The sequence below is a fragment of the Chiloscyllium plagiosum genome, chromosome 34, assembly GCF_004010195.1.
Source record: "Chiloscyllium plagiosum isolate BGI_BamShark_2017 chromosome 34, ASM401019v2, whole genome shotgun sequence".
Classification (NCBI taxonomy): domain Eukaryota; kingdom Metazoa; phylum Chordata; class Chondrichthyes; order Orectolobiformes; family Hemiscylliidae; genus Chiloscyllium; species Chiloscyllium plagiosum.
The window spans coordinates 2,404,250-2,425,007 of record NC_057743.1 but is presented as its reverse complement, the minus strand read 5'-3'; the positions used below and the strand labels follow the sequence as shown (position 1 = coordinate 2,425,007).

The following is a 20,758-nucleotide window of genomic DNA, read 5'->3' as shown; positions in this document are numbered from 1 at the left end:
GGGCAACTTTTTCACTCCGAGAATGGTGTGAGTATGGAATGAGCTGCCAGAGGAAGTAGGGGAGACTGGTATAATTACAAAATTTAAAAGGCAGGACATAGGCCAAATGGTGGCAAAGGGGACTAGGTTAACTTCGGATATCTGGTCAGCATGAATGAGTTGGACTGAACGCTTTATTTCTGCGCTTTATAACTCTATGACTCTGTGAGCCTATTTAAAGGGCATGAAAGGATATAGACTGGCATTCAGGGAATAATAGGCCATGGGAAGTGAATGGGTCATTTCTTCAGCCAGAGGGTGGTGAATGTATGGAACTCATTGTTGCAGAGGGCTGTTGCCAAGACACTGAGTGTATTTAAGACCGAGAAAAAAATAGATTGATTAGAAAGGAGTTCAAAAGTTATGAGGAGAAGGCAGGGGAATGAAGCTAAGAAGCATATTAGCCATAATTAAATGACAGACCAGCTTCAATAGGCTGAGTGACCTAATTCTGCTCTGATATCTTATGGTCTTCTGGTTTGCCATAGATGGCATAAAGGTTATCTTGAACTTAACTTCCTAAACTTAGCTTGCCTCAGAGGTTCCATGATCCACTATTCCTTTAAAAACTGTTCCATGAATATTGCACAGGACTCGGCCATGCCTGTCCCCGGAATGAAGTCAGATCATCAGGTTCTCTCATCAATAATGTTTGAACCAATTATGATTCAATTGAATTTCTCTGTTCAATAACTAAACGTTTTCCTTTTCTATTTTCCACCCAACATCTTATCATATTATTTACATTTCATTTAAACATCATTTTCATGTGCCTTTCAAAGTATTACAACTAAAGTCACTGGTTATTATGTCTTAAATTAGGCAGCTGCAAAACTCAGTGGTTTGATCGCGATGACCCATCAGGCAAAGGTGATTCTGAGGACCTTGTGAGTCTTCGTAAAGACTATCCTGAGCAGATCTGCAGTGACCCCATCGCCTGCGAAGTGGAGACTACAGCAGGAGATTCAGCTGGAAGCACTGGAGACAATATCCCCGAGTAAATAATGATTTTGTCCTTTTGACTTTGACATTCTCATTTTGTTTCATAAAAATGGCTGTTTTACCAATTGCATGAACATGCGCATGTGTTTGTGTTACACAGGTGCAGCATATTGAATGGCTTTACTTGTATGAATGCAAACCAAGAAGATGGCAACTGTAAAGATTACAAAATTCGATTTATCTGCCCTGAATCTTTTTGTAAGTGTTTGGACATTTGTAGGGAGTTGATCAATTGATTGTTACTTTTACTTTGTGCCTCTACATTCAGTGCTGTTTTCTACATTTTGTCTTAAGTCAGTAAAATGTGCGCTCACTCTCTGGGTAGAACTAAATGGTCTTTGTGCAGCAGTAGACAAGGTACACTGACCTATTGTATCACCAGGAGAAAGTGAGGACTGCAGATACTGGAGATGTACTTTTTGACTATTGTATCACCAGGCACTTGGGTCTCTCTAAGCCAATGGTGTGTTACTGAAGAAGACACTGAAAGTAAGTGGCAGATTTCCCTTCAGAAACACAGAGCTGATCAAAAGGACCTGAGTGAATTTCAGGAAATAATCCTCTGAAAATACATTTGAAATGCAATTTTCAGCCAGGTCTCTGTTTAAATAACTAACTTATGACTTTCGTCAATGGCAGAGATTTCAGTTCTACAATATTATTTTCTATTCTTTGGTCCATGGGACCCTAATTTCCATGAGTAAGCTCTGCCTTCAAATGGTCAAAGCCTTGTCAGATATTTTTAATTTTAATTTGCTTATTGTTCCTTTTCAATTCAGGAACACCAAATGTTTACAAAACTATATTTTGTATGTGCTAATGAGATGTGAGTATCAGTGTCCAGCTAAAATGGATCTCACATTCCTAAATTCTCTGGAGGAGATAGTGGTGAGCTCCTTGCTTGAATTGCCTGATGTAAAGGGTAGCCATTCGCACCTCATCTCTTGAATTCAGTTTTTTCACCCATGCTTGGTCCAAGGTTGTAATAAGGTCTGTAACTAAACGGTCCTATCATAATGCAATTTGAGCAGTAATTGAATTATTGAATAAAGTCACTTGATAGCACAATCAACCCTGATGTTTCTATTGTCCTCTTGCCTTGAAAGATTGTCAACTGATACGTCAGATAAAGAAACGCACAAACTAAAGTACAGTCCAACTTAGTCTTAATACACAAATCACACAAAATACTGAATACAGGCATTCAATTAGTTCTTACTAACGTCACATTTAACTCACTATTCTAGCTTGCCATTCATTGCACTGAATCTCGAGACTAACAGCTTATTGGGGTGAAAGAAAAGGTGTACCGAATGCTGGATGACTAGAGAAATTGAGGTTTTGGTTAAGAAAAAGAAGGAATCTTATGTCAGGTATAGACAGCAGAGATCGAGTGAATCTTTAGAAGAGTATAAAGGCAGTAGAAGTATACTTAAGATGGAAGACAGGAGGGCAAAAAGGGGACACGAAATAGCTTTGGTAAGTAGGATTAAGGAGAATTCAAAGGGATTTATAAATACATTCAAGATTAAAGGGTAACTAGAGAATAGGGCCTCAAAAATCAGCAAAACAGCCTATGTGTGAAACCACAGGAGATTGGGAGAAATACAAAAGGAATATGTTGCATTAGTGTTCCTGTGGAGAAGGGCATCGAAGAAATAAAATGTGGGGAAATAGAATGTGACGTCCTGAAAAATGACTGCATTACAGAGGAGGAAATGCTGGATATCTTAAAATGCATAAAAATGGATAAATCCCCAGGACCAGATTTATCCTCGAACTCTGTGGGAAGCTACGGAAGTGATTGCTGGGCTCCTTGCTGAGATATTTGTATCATCGATAATCACAGGTGAGGTGCCGGAGGACTGGAGGTTGGCTAAAGTGATGCCACTATTTAAGAAAGGTGGTAAGGAAAAACCATGAAACTATAGACCAGTGAGCCTGACATCGGTGGTGGGCAAGTTGTTGGAGGAAATCCAAAAGGACAGGATTTACGTGTATTTGCAGGGGCAAAGACTGAATAAGGATAGTCAACATGGCTTTGTGTGTGGGAAATCATGTTTCATGAACTTGATTAAATTTGTTTGAAGAAGTAACGAGGATGATTGATGAGAGCAAAGTGGTGGATGTGATCTGTATGGATTTCAGTAAGGCGTTTGACAAGGTTCCCCATGGAAGACTGGTTAGCAAGGTTAGATCTCACAAAATACAGGGAGAACTAGCCATTTAGATACAGAACTGGCTCGAAGCTAGAAAACAGAGGGTGGTGGTAGAGGGTTACGTTTCAGACTGGAGGCCTGTGACCAGTGGCATGCCACAAGTATCGGTGCTGAGTCCACTGCTTTTCATTGTTTATATAAAAGATTTGGATGTGAACATAGGAGGTATAGTTGGTACATTTGCAGATGACAGCGAAGAAGATTACCTCAGAGTACAATGGGATCTTGATCAGATGAGCAAATGGGCCGAGGACTGGCAGATGGAGGTTAATTTAGATAAATGTGAGTTGTTGCATTTTGGAAAGACAAATCAGAGCAAGACCTATACTCTGAATGGTAAGGTCCTGGGGGATATTGCTGAAACAAATACCTTGGTGTACAGGTTTATAGCTCCTTTAAATTAGAGTCGCAAGTAGATAGGTTAGTGAAGAAGTTTGATATGCTTTCCTTTTTTGGTGAGAGCATTGAGTATAGGAGTTGGGAGGTCATGTTGTGGCTATACAGGAAGTTGATAAGGAAGTTTAAGGTGAAGGAACCCTTAGGAGGCAGGGATTATAATACAATTGAATTTACTCTACAATTTGAGAAGGAGAAGATAGAATCAGAAGCATAACGGTGGGTCACTGTCCATTTTAATTCCCTTTCCCAGTCCCTTTCTGACATGACCATCCTTGGCTTCCTCCATTGCCCCAGCTGATCAGGTGATAAACTGGAGAAACAACACTCCATCTCCCTTGATAAGGGAGCTTAAGATGAAGGAACCCTTAGGAGGCAGTGATCATAATATAATCGAATTTACTCTGCAATTTGAGAAGGAGAAGATAGAATCAGAAATAACGGTATTTCAGCTGAATAAAGGCCAGTCTTTGCGGAAGACAGAGACGGGTGGGGAAAGAAAGATGTTCTTGGTGGTGGAATTTAATTGGAGTTGGTGGAAGTGTTTAAGGATGATGCATTGGACGTGGAGACTGCTGGGGTAGTAGGTAGGGGAGAAGGTGAGCCCTATATTGCATTTGGAGCGGGTTTAGAGCAGTGGAGGAGGGAATAGAGGAGGTGCAGCGGAGGGCTGTCTTGAAGCCAGGTGGAAAAGCATGTTGTTCAAAATAGATGGACAAAATGGGATAGTGGAGATGTTAGTGATGATCTTTCAGGAAATACTAGAATTAGGGAGCATCCCAGAGGACTGGAAAATTGCTAATGTGCCACCCCTGTTTAAAAAGGGATAGGGCAAAAGACAGAAATTACAGACCAGTTAGGCTAACCTTGGTCCGTGGGTAAGATCCTATTTTAAAGGATGAGATTGCTGAATACTTGGGGACACAACCTTAAAGGAAAGAGCTTTTAGAATGGAGTTAAGGAGAAACCTCTTCAGATAGAAAGTGATAAATCTAAGGAATTCATTGCCACAGAAGCTTATGGAGGCCAGATCATTTAAGATAGAGATCTTGAGTGTCAAAAGCATCAAGGGGATCAAGCGTTACAAAGTGAAAGCGGGAGAATGAGATTGAGAAACTTATCAGCCATGATTGAATGGTGGAGCAGACTTGATGGGCTGAATGGTCTTATGGTTTCATTGTCTAAGAGCAGTTGGACAGATAAAGGAGTGGATAAAGATCTGGCTAGGAGAGTAACTAGTTATTAAAGGAGACTGTTAGCGGCTAACAATAGATAACCATGACGTGGAGGTGCCAGTTGTGCATTGGGTGGACAAAGTCAGAAGTCACATGATACCAGGTTAAGTCCAACAGATTTATTTGAAATCACAAGCTTTCAGAGTTTGGCCCTTTGTCACTTGAAATGAGAGACAAGCACACAGACACAGAATTTATAGGCAGAGAGATGAAAGACAGAGAGCTCAAAAGATCATGCAAATGGTGTGAGTGGTCTGTCGAATAATAAGTCCAAGTTTGAATTGCAATATTTTCATGCACAAGTTCGAGCAAGACTTCTTCACTGTGCAGGATATCTGACCAATGCTATACACCAGATGCATTGACGGCAATTTCTTCCTTTGGTCTCATGGTAAGGAATCACTGAAATGTCTACTAGTGATTTCAACAAGTTTCATCCCACCATCAGACTTACCGTGGGCTACTGTTCAAAATTAGTCTTATTCTTGGACACATGCATCTCCATCAAGGACGGACACCTCAGTACCTCACTCTACCACAAGCACACGAATAACCTCATGCTGCTGCACTTCTCGAGCTTCTACCCTAAATATCTTAGAGAATCGATTCCCTACATTCAAACCCTGCATATAAACAGTATCTGCTTGGATGAAGAGGAATGCAATGGACACCTAAAGGTTTTGAAGGCTGGTTTCATAAGAACGGGATACGATACTCAACTCATCAATTGCCAGTTCCGTCATGCTACAGTGAAAAACCTCCATAGAAGACAGACACAAGGTAGAACTGATAGAGTACCCTTTGTCATCCAGTACTTCCCCGGAGTGAGAGACTACGCTATGTCTTTCCCAGCCTTCAACCTGTTATCAATGACAAATATCTCACCAAGATCATCTCTACACTCCCACTTCTTACTTTCAAACAACTGCCATAACTGAAACAAACTATAGTTCGTTGCAAACAATCCAGCCTTCAGCACCGACCACAACACCACACAATCCTGCCATGGCAACCTCTGTAAAACATATTGGATCATCGACATGAATACTACCATCACACGTGTGAACCCCACCCACCACCACCACATACATGACAGATACTCATGTGAAGGGCTTTTGCCCAAAGCATTGACTCTCCTGCTCCTCGGATGCTGCCTGGCCTGCTGTGCTTTTCCAGCACCACATTTTTGACCCAGATACTCATGTGACTCAGTCAATGTTGTCCATCTCATACACTGCAGGCAAAGATATGTCAAGGCATGGTCTATTGGGGCGACAATGCAGATGTTATAACGGATGAATGGGCACCAAGCAACAATCACTAGACGGGAATGTTCCCTCCCAGTCGGGGAACACTTTAGAGGACAAGCATATTAAAAGAACAAAGAACAAACAAAATTTACAGCCCAGGAACAGGCCCTTCAGCCCTCCAAGTCTGAGCTGCTCCAAATGTACTGTCTAAACCTGTCGCTCAATTACGAAGCATCTGTAACACTCTGCTCCCCACCTACTCATGTATCTGTCCAGATACATCTTAAATTAATCTACTGCGCCTGCCTTTACCACCTCTGCTGGCAGCGCATTCCAGGCGCCCACCACCCTCTGTGTGAAGTACTTGCCGCCTGTATCCCCCTTAAACTTTCCACCTCTCACCTTGAAAGCGTGACCTCTCGATATTGAATCCTTCACCCTGGGAAAAAGCTTGTCTTTATCCACCCTGTCTATATCCTTCATGATTTTGTAAACCTCAATCAGGTCCCCCCTCAATCTCCTTTTTTCTAATGAAAATAAACCTAACCGACTCAACCTCTCTTCATAAGCCTCCAGTCTTCGGGTGAGCATCCTCTAAAGCTACCTTCATGATACACAATCACGCAGAATTGCTGAGCAGAAACCGATAGCCAAGTTCCATACTGATGAAGACAGCCTCAACTGTGACTTTGGGTTCATTTCGCGCTCCATGTGACCCCACCACACTTATGTATCTATAAAGTCATCCTTACTGTCTCTGTTTTGACACATCACCTTGATAAATTATTATGATATCTCTACCTTTAATCATTTTTACAGTTTTGGATTCCTTTGTACTATGGTTAGACCATCAGCATGCAACTCCTATACCTATCATGTTCTTTCAGTTATTTGGTTTGCCTCCAGCACCACTTTATTTTTAATGTTTTTGTAATTATCTCGCTGCCTCATTTCATTGGATTGTAGGTCATACGTTCTCTTATTATTCAGCTGTTGACACATTACTCACACTATCCAACACTTTTGATCACTTGCAAAGACTTATTGCTCGACACTCTACTCACACCGCTTGTATGATCTTTTGATCTCTGTGCCTTGGTCTCTGCCCATAAATTCTGTGTCTGTGTGCTTCTCTCTCACTTCATCTGAGGAAGTGGCTATGCTCCAAAAGTTTACGATTTCAAATAAACCTATTGGACAAAACCTGGTGTTGTGCGACTTCTGACTTTGTTCACCCCAGTCAACACTGGCTACCTATTGTTAGCCACTAACAGTCGCTATTAACAGCAAGTCACCCTCCTCACCAGATTGTTATCCATGCCTTTGTCTGTCAAACAAATCCCCAACTTTGTTTACTCCTTACTCCCTCCCTGCATCCTAACGTCTGCATATAAACTGACATGTTCCTAGCTCCCATCAGTTCTGAGGAAGAGTCATCCGACCCAAAATGTTAACTCTGATTTCTTTTCACAGATCCTGATAGACCTGCTGAGCTTTTCCAGCAACCTCTGGTTTTGTCGCATCTATATCCCCCTCTGCATGTGGCACATGACTTTGATAATTTATTTATAAATTTGTCAAAGGTCCATTTACTGTTTTTCTTTGTGCCTAAACACTCTCCTTTGCGTAATGATCTAGGTTATTTTATGCATGTACCAAACAATTATTTACATAATGTTTTATCTCCGTATCTATATTGGACTACCAACACAGCTTTAAATTTGCTCAGTGGTTGATTCAATTCCTTGGTGCCACTGATATGGTATTGGTATATTATCTGATTGAGATCTTGTATGGGTCCCATGTACCAAGCATCCTCAATTTATATCTTAGCTTTCTATTTGTTGCATGAGGCTCTCCATCTCCGATTTGTTCTAAATCATCATCCATAGTAAGACCATAAGACATTTGACCTTGTAAAGGTCCTTAACCTCAGAATGATTAACAGTGCCTGTGTGTACTTGCTCACCTCTTGAAGGTTGCCATGGTTCTCCTTCTCGGGCAACTAACTTTGCCACTTCATCTGTTCGTAAATTCCAGCAGGGGAAGATTTATGGTGTGTTTTTACTTTAATTATGCCATAATTCTGCCTTTAGAAGATGTGTTTTAAGAGGAGCACAGGTGATTCAAAGTCTCCTGCAAAGAGGACTGCCAAGATGGTCAAGTCTTTTTCCAACAAACTCCAGAGCAAAAGGCTGAAGCCTTGACCAGTGCTTGTTTTAGTTTCAAAATGGTAGCCAAATAGGCATTTTTTTTTCCCAACAGATCTGGCAGTGGGAATGCTTTGGCAGTGAAATTATCAAATTGATTCTGGCAATATCCCACTAATTCAAAAATGGATCGGAGGCATTTTACATCATGGGGAGGAGTAATTTTTTTTCAATACTTTTTTTTCTCAAGTTCTTACTTACTGCAGTTCCTTAATACCAAACTTGGGATTTCACAACTGGGGGGCTGTCTTAGAGTTAACTTTAGGACTCAAAAAGACATGAGGAGGGCTAACAACTCACTGAGGAGCTAGAAATGATCTCCCCCAGCGTTTGTTTCAAGGGAATAAAAGTCAATATATTGAATCAGACCCTAAGGCTGTGAAAAAAAACATCAAACCTCTGCACTAATCTCTGATAGAAAATCGAAGGAGAGTTCTAAAATCTTTGAGGTAAATAGGTATATTCTTGGTCTTGAAATGTAAAATCAAATCTCTATTGACACTCTTAAAATCTGTTACTAATATCTAAGGTGGTAAAATACTAGAACTTTGGACCTTGCTTCTTCTTAGTCTTAGGACTAGTTGCTGCCATCGGCTTGGTTAATTAATGGTTTTATTTAAGAGCAACAAAAACAGAAATTGCTGGAAAAGCTTAGCAGTTCTGTCAACACATGTGGACAGAAATCAGAGTTAACATTTCGGGTCGAGCGACCCTTCCTCAGAACTGTTCTCAAGAACAGTGGGCGGCACGGTGACACAGTGGTTAGCACTGCTGCCTCACAGCGCCAGAGACCCGGGTTCAATTCCCACCTCGGGCGACTGACTGTGTGGAGTTTGCACATTCTCCCTGTGTCTGTGTGGGTTTCCTCCGGGTGCTCCGGTTTCCTCCCACTGACCAAAAATGTGCAGGTCAGGTGAATTGGCCATGCTAAATTGCCCGTAGTGTTAGGTGAAGGAGTAAATGTAGGGGAATGGGTGGGTTGTGCTTCAGCAGGTCGGTGTGGTCTTAAACTACTGGACTTGTGCCTCACAACACACTTCACATTCAACAACCAGATATCTGAACAAATCAACGGAACACCCATGGGATCACCAATCTCAGGACTCATAGCAGAGGCAGTTATGCAAAGGTTAGAACAAACAGTCCTACCACAAATTCAACCCAATATCTGGGTCAGATATGTCGATGACACGTTTGTAATCATTAAAAACACGGAAATAGAAAAAACACACCGGATCATCAACGCCACACTCACAGGAATCCGATTCACGAGAGAATAAGAAAAGGATAGCCACCTCCCATTCCTAGACGCGATGGTACAGAGAACACCAGACGGAGAATTCACTACAAGGGTATACAGAAAAGCCACACACACAGACCAAGTCCTAAACTATGAAAGTAACCACCCCAACACACACAAATGAAGCTGCATCAGGACACTATTCAAAAGGGCCACAATACACTGCAGTACACCAGAACTGCAAAAAGGACTGCACAAAACACTATGTAGGACAAACAGGAAGACAGCTAACAATCCGCATCCATGAACATCAACTAGCCATGAAACGACACGACCAGCTATCCTTAGGAGCCACACACGCAGACAACACGGAACACAAATTTGACTGGGGCAACACTACTATCATAGGGCAAGCCAGACAGAGAACAGCCAGGGAATTCCTAGAGGCATGGCATTCATCCACAAACTCCATCAACAAACACATCGACCTGGACCCAATATACCAGCCACTACAGCGGACAGCTGAAACTGACAACCGGAAGCGGCAGGGACAGACCACTATAAACACCGGAGGAAACATCAAAGAAGCGCTTCGCAGGAGGCTCCCAAGCACTGATGATGTCGCCTAGCCAGGGGACAAAGCGTTTGCAACAAAAACTTCCAGTTCGGCGAACAAAACCACAACAATTAACAGGTGTGTTCTTTGATCAGATTGTTCCTTGTTGTTCAGTTGTCAGTATGCTTCATTGCAGTAGTCCATTCTATGCTGTATGACAATGGCTATTCCCTTGTCTGCTAGTTTGATGACAATGTTGTAATTGGTGTTGAGAGCATTGTGCTTAGGTCACGTTCTGTGCTATCTTGTGAGCATGGCTGATAAATTTGGTGTAAGTGCATCTCCTGATGGCTTGAGCGTACATGTCGAGCATAGGGCAGCAGTCTTCTGGAGAGTCCAATTTGACTTTTCCTTCTTCAGTCACTGCACCATGGATCTCTCTGTCAACTGTTCCAGTTCATTGGTTGTCTCACTGGGCTTGCTACTGACCTCTTGGGGTTTGTGGAAGCAGTCCCAGCGCCTCATTCGGTTGATGAATTCCTCAGCTTCTACCTCTGCAAGACGTGTCAGATCATCGACATGGATACTGCCATCACATGCCAGAAGACCGTCCACACGCACATGACAGATACTTGTGATAAATCGTTATGATCTCTCCACCTTAATTCGTTTGTACAGTTTTGGATTACCTATGACTTTGAGTAGACTCTTAGCACGTGACTCTTATACTTATCATGTTATTTCACTCAAAAACTGAAAGAACTGTGCTTGCTGTAAATCAGGAGCAGGGGTTGCTCAGCAGGTCTGGTGGCATCTGTGGAGAAAAGTCAGAGATAACATTTTGGGTCCAGTGGCCCTTCCTCTGGTTTTTCTTCACAGATGCTGCCAGACCTGCTGAGCTCTTCCAGCAGCTTCTGTTTTTTCTCCATGTCATTCCAATTATTAAGCATCTCCTTATTTTTAATTTTTGTAATTCTCTCTTTGCTTCATTTCATTGGATTATAGGTCATCCCTTCGCTTGTTATTCAGCTGTTGACACTTTACCCACCCAGTCTAACACTCTTTGACACCTGCAGTTTTATTATTTGACATCCACTTGCACTATTTGTACGATCTGCTGATCTCTTTGCCTATAAATTCTGTATGCTTCTCTTCCACTTCACATGACAAAGGGGAGCTATACTTTGAACGTTTGTGATTTTAAATAAACCTGTCAGTATAATCTGGTGTCAATTGATTTCTGATGCTTGTCCTGGAGAGTAAAGATTTTTCCCCAAAAGACAGTTGTACTTTTGGATTGGGAGAGGACTCTGAGGGAAAGGAAAGAAATAAAGACTTGTAGTGAACTGTAGTTCAACAATAAAACTCAAATCAGAGAACCGCTTCACCTGTATGGTTCAGAATAGATACTTTCTAATCAATCTGTTCAGTGATGTTATAAGACCATAAGACACAGAAGTAATTTTTTAGGCCATTCAGCCCATTGAATGTTTTGCCCTTCAATCATGGCTGATTTCTCCTGCCTTCCCCACGTAACCCTTGGTCCCTTTGCCAATCAAGAACCTACCTGTTGCTGTCTTAAATACACTCAATGACATGGCCTCCACAGTCTTATGTGGCAGTGAGTTCCACTGAATAATGACTTTTTGGCTGAAGAAATTCCTCCTCATCTCAGCTATAAAGTGTTGTCTCTTCATTCTGAGGCTATTCCCTCAGGACCTAGTCTCGCTGACAAGTGGAAAGATCGTTCTCTTTCCACTCTACCCTGGTCTCTCAATATACTGTACGTTTCAATGAGATTGCCCCCCCCCCCCACCGACCTTTATACTCCTTGGAGTACAGACCCAGAGTCTCAACTGTTTCTTAACAAGCCCCTTATCTCCAGATCATTTTTGTAAACCTCCTCTGGATTCCCTCCAATGCCAACACTACCTTCATTAGATACAGGGCCAAAAACTGTTCACAATATTCCAAATGCGGACTGACCAAAACCTTATATAGCCTCAGCAGTATATTTATGCTCTTATGTTCTAGCCCTTTTGAAATGAATGCTAACATTTCATTTGCCTTCTTAACTGCTACCTGAACCTGCATTTAACCTTAAGAAAATCCTGAACTAGCACTCCCAAGTCACTTTGTGCTTCAGATTTATTAAGCCTTTCCTGCTTTAGAAAATAGTCTTGTGTTTCTATTCTTCCCTAACAAAGTGTATAACCTCACACTTTTCCACATTGTATCCCATCAATCATACCTTCGCCTCCTGCCTGTCTAGGTGCTTATGCAGTCTCCTTGCTTTGTTGATGCCTCCTTTGCCTGTCCCTCCACCCATCTTTGTGTCATCTGGAAATTTAGTGACAATGCCCTCAGTTCCTTCATTCAGATTGTTAATGTATAACATGAATAGCTCTGGTCCTAACATGGACCCAGTGGAGTTCCAATGGTCACCAGCCTCCATCCTGAAAAATACCCCTTCATCCCTACTCTCTGCCTTCTGACAGTCAGGCAATCCTCTGTCAATGCAAGTACCTTGCCCCTAACACCCATGGGCTTTTCTCTTATTTAGCAGCCTCCTTTGAACTTATCAAAGGCCTTCTGGAAATCCAAGTCGATCATGTGTACTGGCTTTCCTTTGTCTAACTTGCTTGTTACCTCCTCAAAAAACTCTTAACAGGTTTGTCAAGCATGACCTTTCCTTGATGAGGTATGCTAACTCGGCCTTTTTTTTAACCATGTCCTTCCAAATACTCCGTAATCTTGTCCTTAATATTGGCCCCTAAAATCTTACCAACAACCAAGGTCAGGATAACCGGCCTATAGTTTCCTGTCTTCTGCTTCCCTCACTTCTTAAAATGGTGTGTTAGATTAGCCATTTTCCAGTCCTCCACATCCTGCCCCAACTGCAGTGATTCCTGAAAGATCGCTATCAGTGTTTTTACAATCTCCTCAGCTGTCTCTTTCAGATGTCTGGGGTATAGTCCATCTAGTCCTGTGATTTATCCACCTTCAGACTTTTCAGCTTCTCCAGCACCACCTTCTTAGTGATGAACACAATGCTGACTTCTGCCTCCTGACTCTCTTGAAGTTCTTGTACGTTGCTGGTGTCTACCCGTGTAAAAACTGATGCAAAATGCCTATTCAGTTCCTCTGCCATTATTTTGTTCCCATTACTGCTTCTCCAGCCTTATTTTTCAGTGATTCAATGCCTCTCTGTTATCTTCGGATGTCTAAAAAAGACTCTTGAAATCCTGTTATATTACTAGCTCATTTACCCTCAAATTTCATCTTGCCCCCACCCCTGCCAACCCAATGCTTTTTTTAGTTACCCTTTGCTGCCTTTTAAAGGCTTGTCACTAATCTTCACCACATAGAAAGTATTTTCTTTTGCTTTTTTTGCTGTCTCTGATTTCGCTTTTCAGTAATGTTTGCCTTATCCCCCTTAGTATGTTTCTTCTTCCTTGGAATGAATTTATGCTATGCCTTCCAAATTACCCCCAGAAACTCCTGTGTTTGCTGCTGCAACATCTTCCCTACTAGGTTCCCCTCCAGTCAACTCTGGCCAGCTACTCCCTCATATCTTTGTAGTTATCTATACTGGAATGTAATACTGTTACATCTGATTTCAACTTTTCTCTCCCAAATGCAATGAGAATTCTATCACATTATGTTCCTTTGCCCCCTTATTGAGGCAAGTCTGCCTCAATACACATTACCAAACCCAGAATTTTCTGCTCCCTAACAAATTGCTCAAAGTAACCATCTCATAGACATTCCACAAATTCCTTTTCTCTTATTATAAATCTCTAGAGTAGATGAGACTTTAACATGGGTCTCCTCAACTCAAGGTAAGAATATTACTACTGCAGCACAGGATCCCCTCCTGTTTCAGTAATAATATCTGCCAAATGAACATATAATGTGGTGTGCCTTTGATCCCTGAATACATCAGATCGAAGAAAAATAAGTGAATGTGAAAAATATTTGAGTTTGTCTCCCAAGGATTGTATACAGAAATTAGAAATGATTCCTATCATTCATAGAGTCTTAGAGTCATAGAGATATACAGCACGGAAACAGGCCCTTTGGTCCAACTTGTTCATGCTGACCAGACATCCTAAATTAATGTAGTCCCATTTGCCAGCACTTGGCCCATTTCCCTCTCAACCCTTCCTATTCATATACTCATCCAGATGCCTTTTAAATGTTGTAATTGTGCCAGCCTCCATCACTTCCTCTGGCAGCTCATTCCATACACACACCACTCTGTGCATGAATAAGTTGCCCCTCAGGTCCCTTTTGAATCTTTCCTCTCTCACCTTAAACCTATGCTGTCTAGTTCTGAACTCCCCTACCTTAGGGAAAACACCTTGTCTATTTACCCTATCCATGCTGTTCATGATTTTATAAACCTCTATAAGTTCACCCCTCAGCCTCCGACACTCCAGGGAAAGCAGTCCCAGCCTATTCAGCCTCCCCCTATAGTTCAAACACTCCAACCCTGGTAACATCCTTGTAAATCCTTTCTGAACCCTTTCAAGTTTCACAACATCCTTCTGATAGGAAGGAAACCAGAATTGCACCCAATATTCCAAAAGTGCCCTAACTAATAGGGCGGCACGGTGGCACAGTGAACCCTGGTAACATCCTTGTAAATCCTTTCTGAACCCTTTCAAGTTTCACAACATCCTTCTGATAGGAAGGAAACCAGAATTGCACCCAATATTCCAAAAGTGCTCTAACTGTACAGCATAACATGACCGTTCAACTTCTCTACTCAATGCTCTGACCAAGAAAGGAAAGCATACCAAACGCCGCCTTCACTATCCTACCTACCTGAGATTCTACTTTCAAGGAAATATGAACCCACACTCCAAGGTCTCTTTGTTCAGCAACATTCCCCAGGACCTTACCATTAAGTGTATAACTCCTGCCCTTATTTGCCTTTCTAAAATGCAGCGCCTGACATTTATCTAAACTCTATCTACCCACTTCTCGATCCATTGGCCCATCTGACCAAGATTCCGTTGTACGTTCAGGTCCTCTTCTTTGCTGTCCACCACAATTTTGGTGTCATCTGTAAACGTACTAACTATACCTCCTATGTTCAAATCCAAATCGTTTATATAAATAACAAAAAACAGTGTACCCAGCACCGATCCTTGTGGCACAGTTTGCTCTTCTATTAGATTCTCTCACTTGAATTTTATTGTGATTCTATGTAAGTTTGTACTGCTAGGTGATCTTCAGTAGGCAAATGTTAAAGTTATTTTGCTGCATTTAGCATGTCTTATCTTTATATGCATGTTTAGAACTAGCATAAATAACATATAGTTTGCATGATTCAGGCAATTGCAAAACCCAGTGGTTTGATCGTGATAACCCATCGGTAACTGGTGACTATGAAGATCTTGAGAATCTGCGAAAAGAATATCCCAATCAGATTTGCAGTAATCCGACTGCCTGTGAAGTGGAGACAACAACAGGAGTTCCAGCTTCAAACACCGACGATAACATCCCTGAGTAAATAATGATCCCTCTTATCGTATTTTGATACCATTAGTTCATTTTGATTGATTTAAACATTATATTAACACATGCCCCTATTCTGTATTAAACAGGTGCAGCATTTCAACTGGATTTGCCTGTGTGAATGCAGAGCAAGAGGATGGGAGCTGTGAAGATTACAGGGTACGATTTACCTGCCCCGCGCCTTTCTGTAAGTATTGGACATTTGTAAGAAGTTGATTTTATTCATTCTTAGCTTCCAATTTGGAATAGAGTTGAACAATCAAAACTGTATTTTGAAATAGTTTAATTTCAGTGTCTGATCAGAATTGAACTATGCTTGTATAATATTGTACAAGGACTTTCATGTTACAGTGTACTGATATATTGAACCACTGCAGGAGGATTAACTTTGAAGGTGCAAATGTCACATTTTGGGTGGGAACAAATGGGGTGTCAATCCTTATCCAATATAATCTGCAAATGTCTTTAGCGTTGCTGATGCTAATCCTGGATGTGAAACCTAAAATGAATCATTCAGTGCCCAAAACAGCATTAACCTCCAGTCAAGGAAGGACACAAAACTCTTTAACAGGAGTCAGGAAAGATTTCTGATACTACAATTTTATCCATTTAAACTAGGTTCTCTGAGCAACCAAAGGTTGAAATCAAGAACAAAATACTTTCATTTTAACTTGGTCTTCAGCAGAAAAAGGACAAATTGTTGGTACTTTTTCTATGTGTTGTCCATTAAATTAAACATGTCTTTAAAACATCCACACCGTTGTTTGTTTGTTTGTTGCATGAATGAGGCAAGTGCAAGACCCAGTGGTTTGACCGTGATAACCCATCAGGCAATGGTGATTCTGAAGATCTTGCCAATCTGCTAAAAGAATTTCCCAAGCAAATCTGCAGTAACCCAATAACCTGCGAAGTGGAGACAGTATCAAGGGTTCCAGCCTCGAGCACTGGAGACAACATTCCTGAGTAAATATTAATTGCTGTTATCCTATTTTGGTGTTGTCACCATTTCAGATAGCATGAATTGTTTTTGAGATTATATTATCACATCCTGCTATTCTATATTGAACAGGTGCAACGTTTCAACAGGATTTGCCTGTGTGAATGCAGAGCAGAATGATGGGAGCTGTGAAGATTACAGAATAAGATTTACCTGCCCTGAGTCTTTCTGTAAGTAATGAAGAATTGTCAGAAGTTGATTTATTGACTGTTAGATTCTAATTTGTAACAATAGTTGCACATTCACTGATGTTTTTCTTTAAAAATGAAGATGATTTCAGGCCCTTGGTAAATTGTTGAAATATTCAATATTGAGAACCTTGTTAGTAAAAGTGCTCAGCAACTTTGAGCATCTACGTTAGCAAACATTACTTGCAAGGGCAATTGAAGATGCTGCAAAAACTGGTCTTGCCAGCAGTCTGCAAAAATCATGAACATGTAATGAGAGAACAGAAAGGACTCAGTGTTCAGAGTTTCTAATCACAATTCTTTATGGTATTACAAGAGGCATTGGGTTCAAAGAAAGTATCATCCTTTGGGAATGAAATGACACTCACCAGTATCTGATGAACTTTCAAAAGACAAGCTGTCCAAACAGGAGTTATTTCTTTTGAAGTAATAAAGGTGTGGATGTCACTATTTCCAGGTCTTTGGAACCCTTGAGTACATTAGAAATATTGATGTAAACCCACTGGCCCCATGTCTTAATCTGATCAATGCTATGAATATGTATTCTCTCATTCTTATCTGCAAACAAGCTGCCACACTTCATATTATTTATCTGTATTCCCCTTGACAAAAATATCTGCCAACCAGAGGCCATTGTATTGAATGTAAATATTCTTTTCATTTAAATTGATATTGATAAGCACAAGACAAAAAGCTTTAACAAAATATATCTTCTTTTCTCAGCACGTACTATACCAGAAAACACCTTTTCTTTGGTTATATTACTGTCAAAACTTTTATTTATGTCAATACAAAATGTTCCACGAGGAAAAATGGATTGCAACATGACTCTGAACATTGTCATTTACTGGGATCAGACATTTTTCTTTTATTATTCATTCAAGAATATGTGGGTGCCATTAGCTGGGCTAGCATTTATCGTCCAACCGTAATAACCCTGGAGAAAGTAGTGGTGCGCTGTCATCTTAAACCATGATGTGGAGGTGCCGGTATTGGACCGGAGTGGACTAAGTCAGAAGTTATGTGACACCAGGTTTATTTGAAATCACAAGCTTTTGGAGCACTGCTCCTTCGTCAGATGAAGTGAAGGGAAGTGTACCCGGTGTCATGTGACTTCTGACTTGAACCATTGCAGTCCTTGAGTTGGCTGAGTACATAGAACATAGAAAGGTACTGCACAGAACAGGCCCTTTGGCCCACGATGTTGTGCCGAGGTTTAATCCTAATGTAAAACATAATAACTTAAACTATGCACCCTCAACTCACTGCTATCCATGTGCATGTCCAGCGTCGCTTAAATGTCCCCAATGACTCTGCTTCCACCACCACAGCTGGCAACGCATTCCATGCATTCACAACTCTGCGTAAAGAACCTACCTCTGACGTCTCCTTTATACCTTCCTCCTAATATCTTCAAACTATGACTCCTCGTACCAGTCAGTCCTGCCCTGGGGAAAAGTCTCTGGCTATTGACTTGATCTATTCCACTCATTATCTTGATTTGGAGATGCCGGTGTTGGATTGGGGTGTACAAAGTTAAAATTTTTGCTATAAATTCTGTGTTACGATCGAGCCCTCCACAATCACCTGATGAAGGAGCGTCGCTTCGAAAGCTAGTGTACTTCCGATTAAACCTGTTGGACTATAACCTGGTGTTGTGTGATTTTTAACTCATTTTCTTGTATACTTCGATCAGGTATCCTCTCTTCCTCCTTCTCTCCAGAGAGAAAAGTCCGAGCTTATTCAACCTTTCTTCATAAGGCAAGTCCTCCAGTCCAGGCAGCATCCTGGAAAACCTTTACACCCTCTCCAAAGCCTCTGTGTCTTTCCTATAGTAGGGCAGCCAGAACTGAACACAATATTCCAAGTGTGGTCTCACCAGGGACTTGTAGAGCTGTAGCAAAACTCGCAGCTCTTAAACTCGAAGCTGGAAGAAGCAAAGGCAAGCTCTGTATAGGGAGATTAAAGGAGAATAAAGTGAAATATTGTACAGAATTTTGTGCAACTCTCAAGAGCAGGCAATAAGGTGGGCCAGTCTATCAATTATGTGGCACAATGGTTGAAATTGAATTGGCGCAGATGGCAAGTGTTGGGAACCACCATTTAATATATTTGCACATCATCTATGCTGATTTGAGGGCAACCTTACCAAAATGAAGAGTACTGTTTAAATTTAAGTAGACAGCAAAAGCGAAATACGTGACTTCAGATTCATGACTGGTTGAAGGTTATGTGCAGCAAGTGAGATTGTCTCCCTGGTGAAATTTGAGTGAATAAAAGTTCCTTCTTCTTCAATGGGGAGTTTTGCTCAATTACTGGAGAGGGGATATTGATGATTTGCTGTGCATATTTCAGTTTCATCGACTCTTTAATGTGATGACTCCTTTACATTAGTACACAAAATGTATGGACTACATTCTCTTCAGATATGCTGCTAGACAGGGTGTGTTTCTCCAGCATTTTCTTTTTTTATATATCGGATTTCCACCATGCATTTTATTTTTGATTTAGATTAGGAAATTGCATTGCAGCTTCCATTTTAGGAATGTGGGTTTTTCTGGCTGAGCCAACATTTATTTCCCATCTCTCATTGTCTTGAAAAAGTGGTTGTTAGCTGCCTTCTGGAACTACTGCAGAGCTTGGAGTGCAGGGACATCCACAGCACAATTAGGGAATGAGTTCCCAGATTTGAACCAGCAACAGCAAAGGAATGGCTGTATAGTTTCAAGTAAGGATGGTGACTGACCTGTCATTTTAATTTTCCACCTCAGTTTGACCTCTCTGATCTTTGCCTTCACTGATTCAGTGAAGCTCAACAATTGCTTGAAGAATAGCAGCCATTTCCTGGCCTTCAGAGTTAGTGAGTTCAACCATTTCCAATTCCAACCCATGTGACCATGCTTTTTGAGCATTTACTTTTGAATATTGGTAGTTATTCAGTTTTGGCATTTACAATTTCTCTGGACACACATCTTTGTGTTTCTAGTTCCATTCCTGTTTCCCATTTGCCCTGCATATCATCCCTGACTTTGTCATTTCTATACACTTGGACGGTAGTCTCTGGTTGCCTGTGGTGAAACAGAAGGTCTATAGCACTTGCACTCAGAGGCAGGAACGACTGGTCATACATCATCATGTGGTGACCAACTAATTAAGAATTCTTGTATAAGGAGCTCAGCAAAGCACGTGGCAAGGGCATACAGGATGTTGATACCCTTGTGAATACCTCACATGAATGTTGTCTGGAAAAAAAGTGTTTTTATAAGTGACTTCAGCAGGTCCTTGATTGAGGTTGAGAACTTACACAGTCATAGTGTCATATAGCGTGGAAATATATCTTTCAGCCCAACTAGTCCACACTGACCATGTTCCTAAACTAAACTGGTCTCTCTACTTGCATTAGGCCCATTTTCCTCCCAAACCTTTTTGATTAGAGTCATAGAGTCATAGAGATGTACATAATGGAAACAGACCCTTCGATCCAACCTGTCCATGCCGACCAGATATCCCAACCCAATCTAGTCCCACCTGCCAGCACCCGGCCCATATCCCTCCAAACCCTTCCTATTCATGTACCCATCCAGATGCCTTTTAAATGTTGCAATTGTACCAGCCTCCACCACTTCCTCTGGCAGCTCATTCCATAAATGTACCACTCTCTGCGTGAAAAAGTTGCCCCTTAGGTCTCTTTTATATCTTTCACCTCTCACCCTAAACTTATGCCCTCTAGTTCTGGACTCCCTGACCCCAGCAAAAAGACGTTGTCTATTTATCCTATACATGCCCCTCATAATTTTGTAAACCTCTATAAAGTCACCCCTTAGCCTCAGACGCTCCAGGGAAAACAGCCCCAGCCTGTTCAGCCTCTCCCTATAGCTCAAATCCTCCAACCCTGGTAGC

General features: G+C 41.4%; 1 protein-coding gene across 1 annotated transcript in view; it reads left to right on the top strand.

The window, feature by feature from the left end:
• Positions 1–20,758, top strand: part of si:dkey-205h13.2 — a 180,047-nt gene that overhangs the window by 70,231 nt on the left and 89,058 nt on the right. Inside the window, exons 8-13 of the mRNA XM_043675395.1 lie at positions 862–1,036; positions 1,142–1,239; positions 15,490–15,664; positions 15,763–15,860; positions 16,462–16,636; positions 16,743–16,840. Of these exons, the coding sequence (XP_043531330.1) occupies positions 862–1,036; positions 1,142–1,239; positions 15,490–15,664; positions 15,763–15,860; positions 16,462–16,636; positions 16,743–16,840 (819 nt within the window). The remainder of the gene's footprint in view (positions 1–861; positions 1,037–1,141; positions 1,240–15,489; positions 15,665–15,762; positions 15,861–16,461; positions 16,637–16,742; positions 16,841–20,758) is intronic.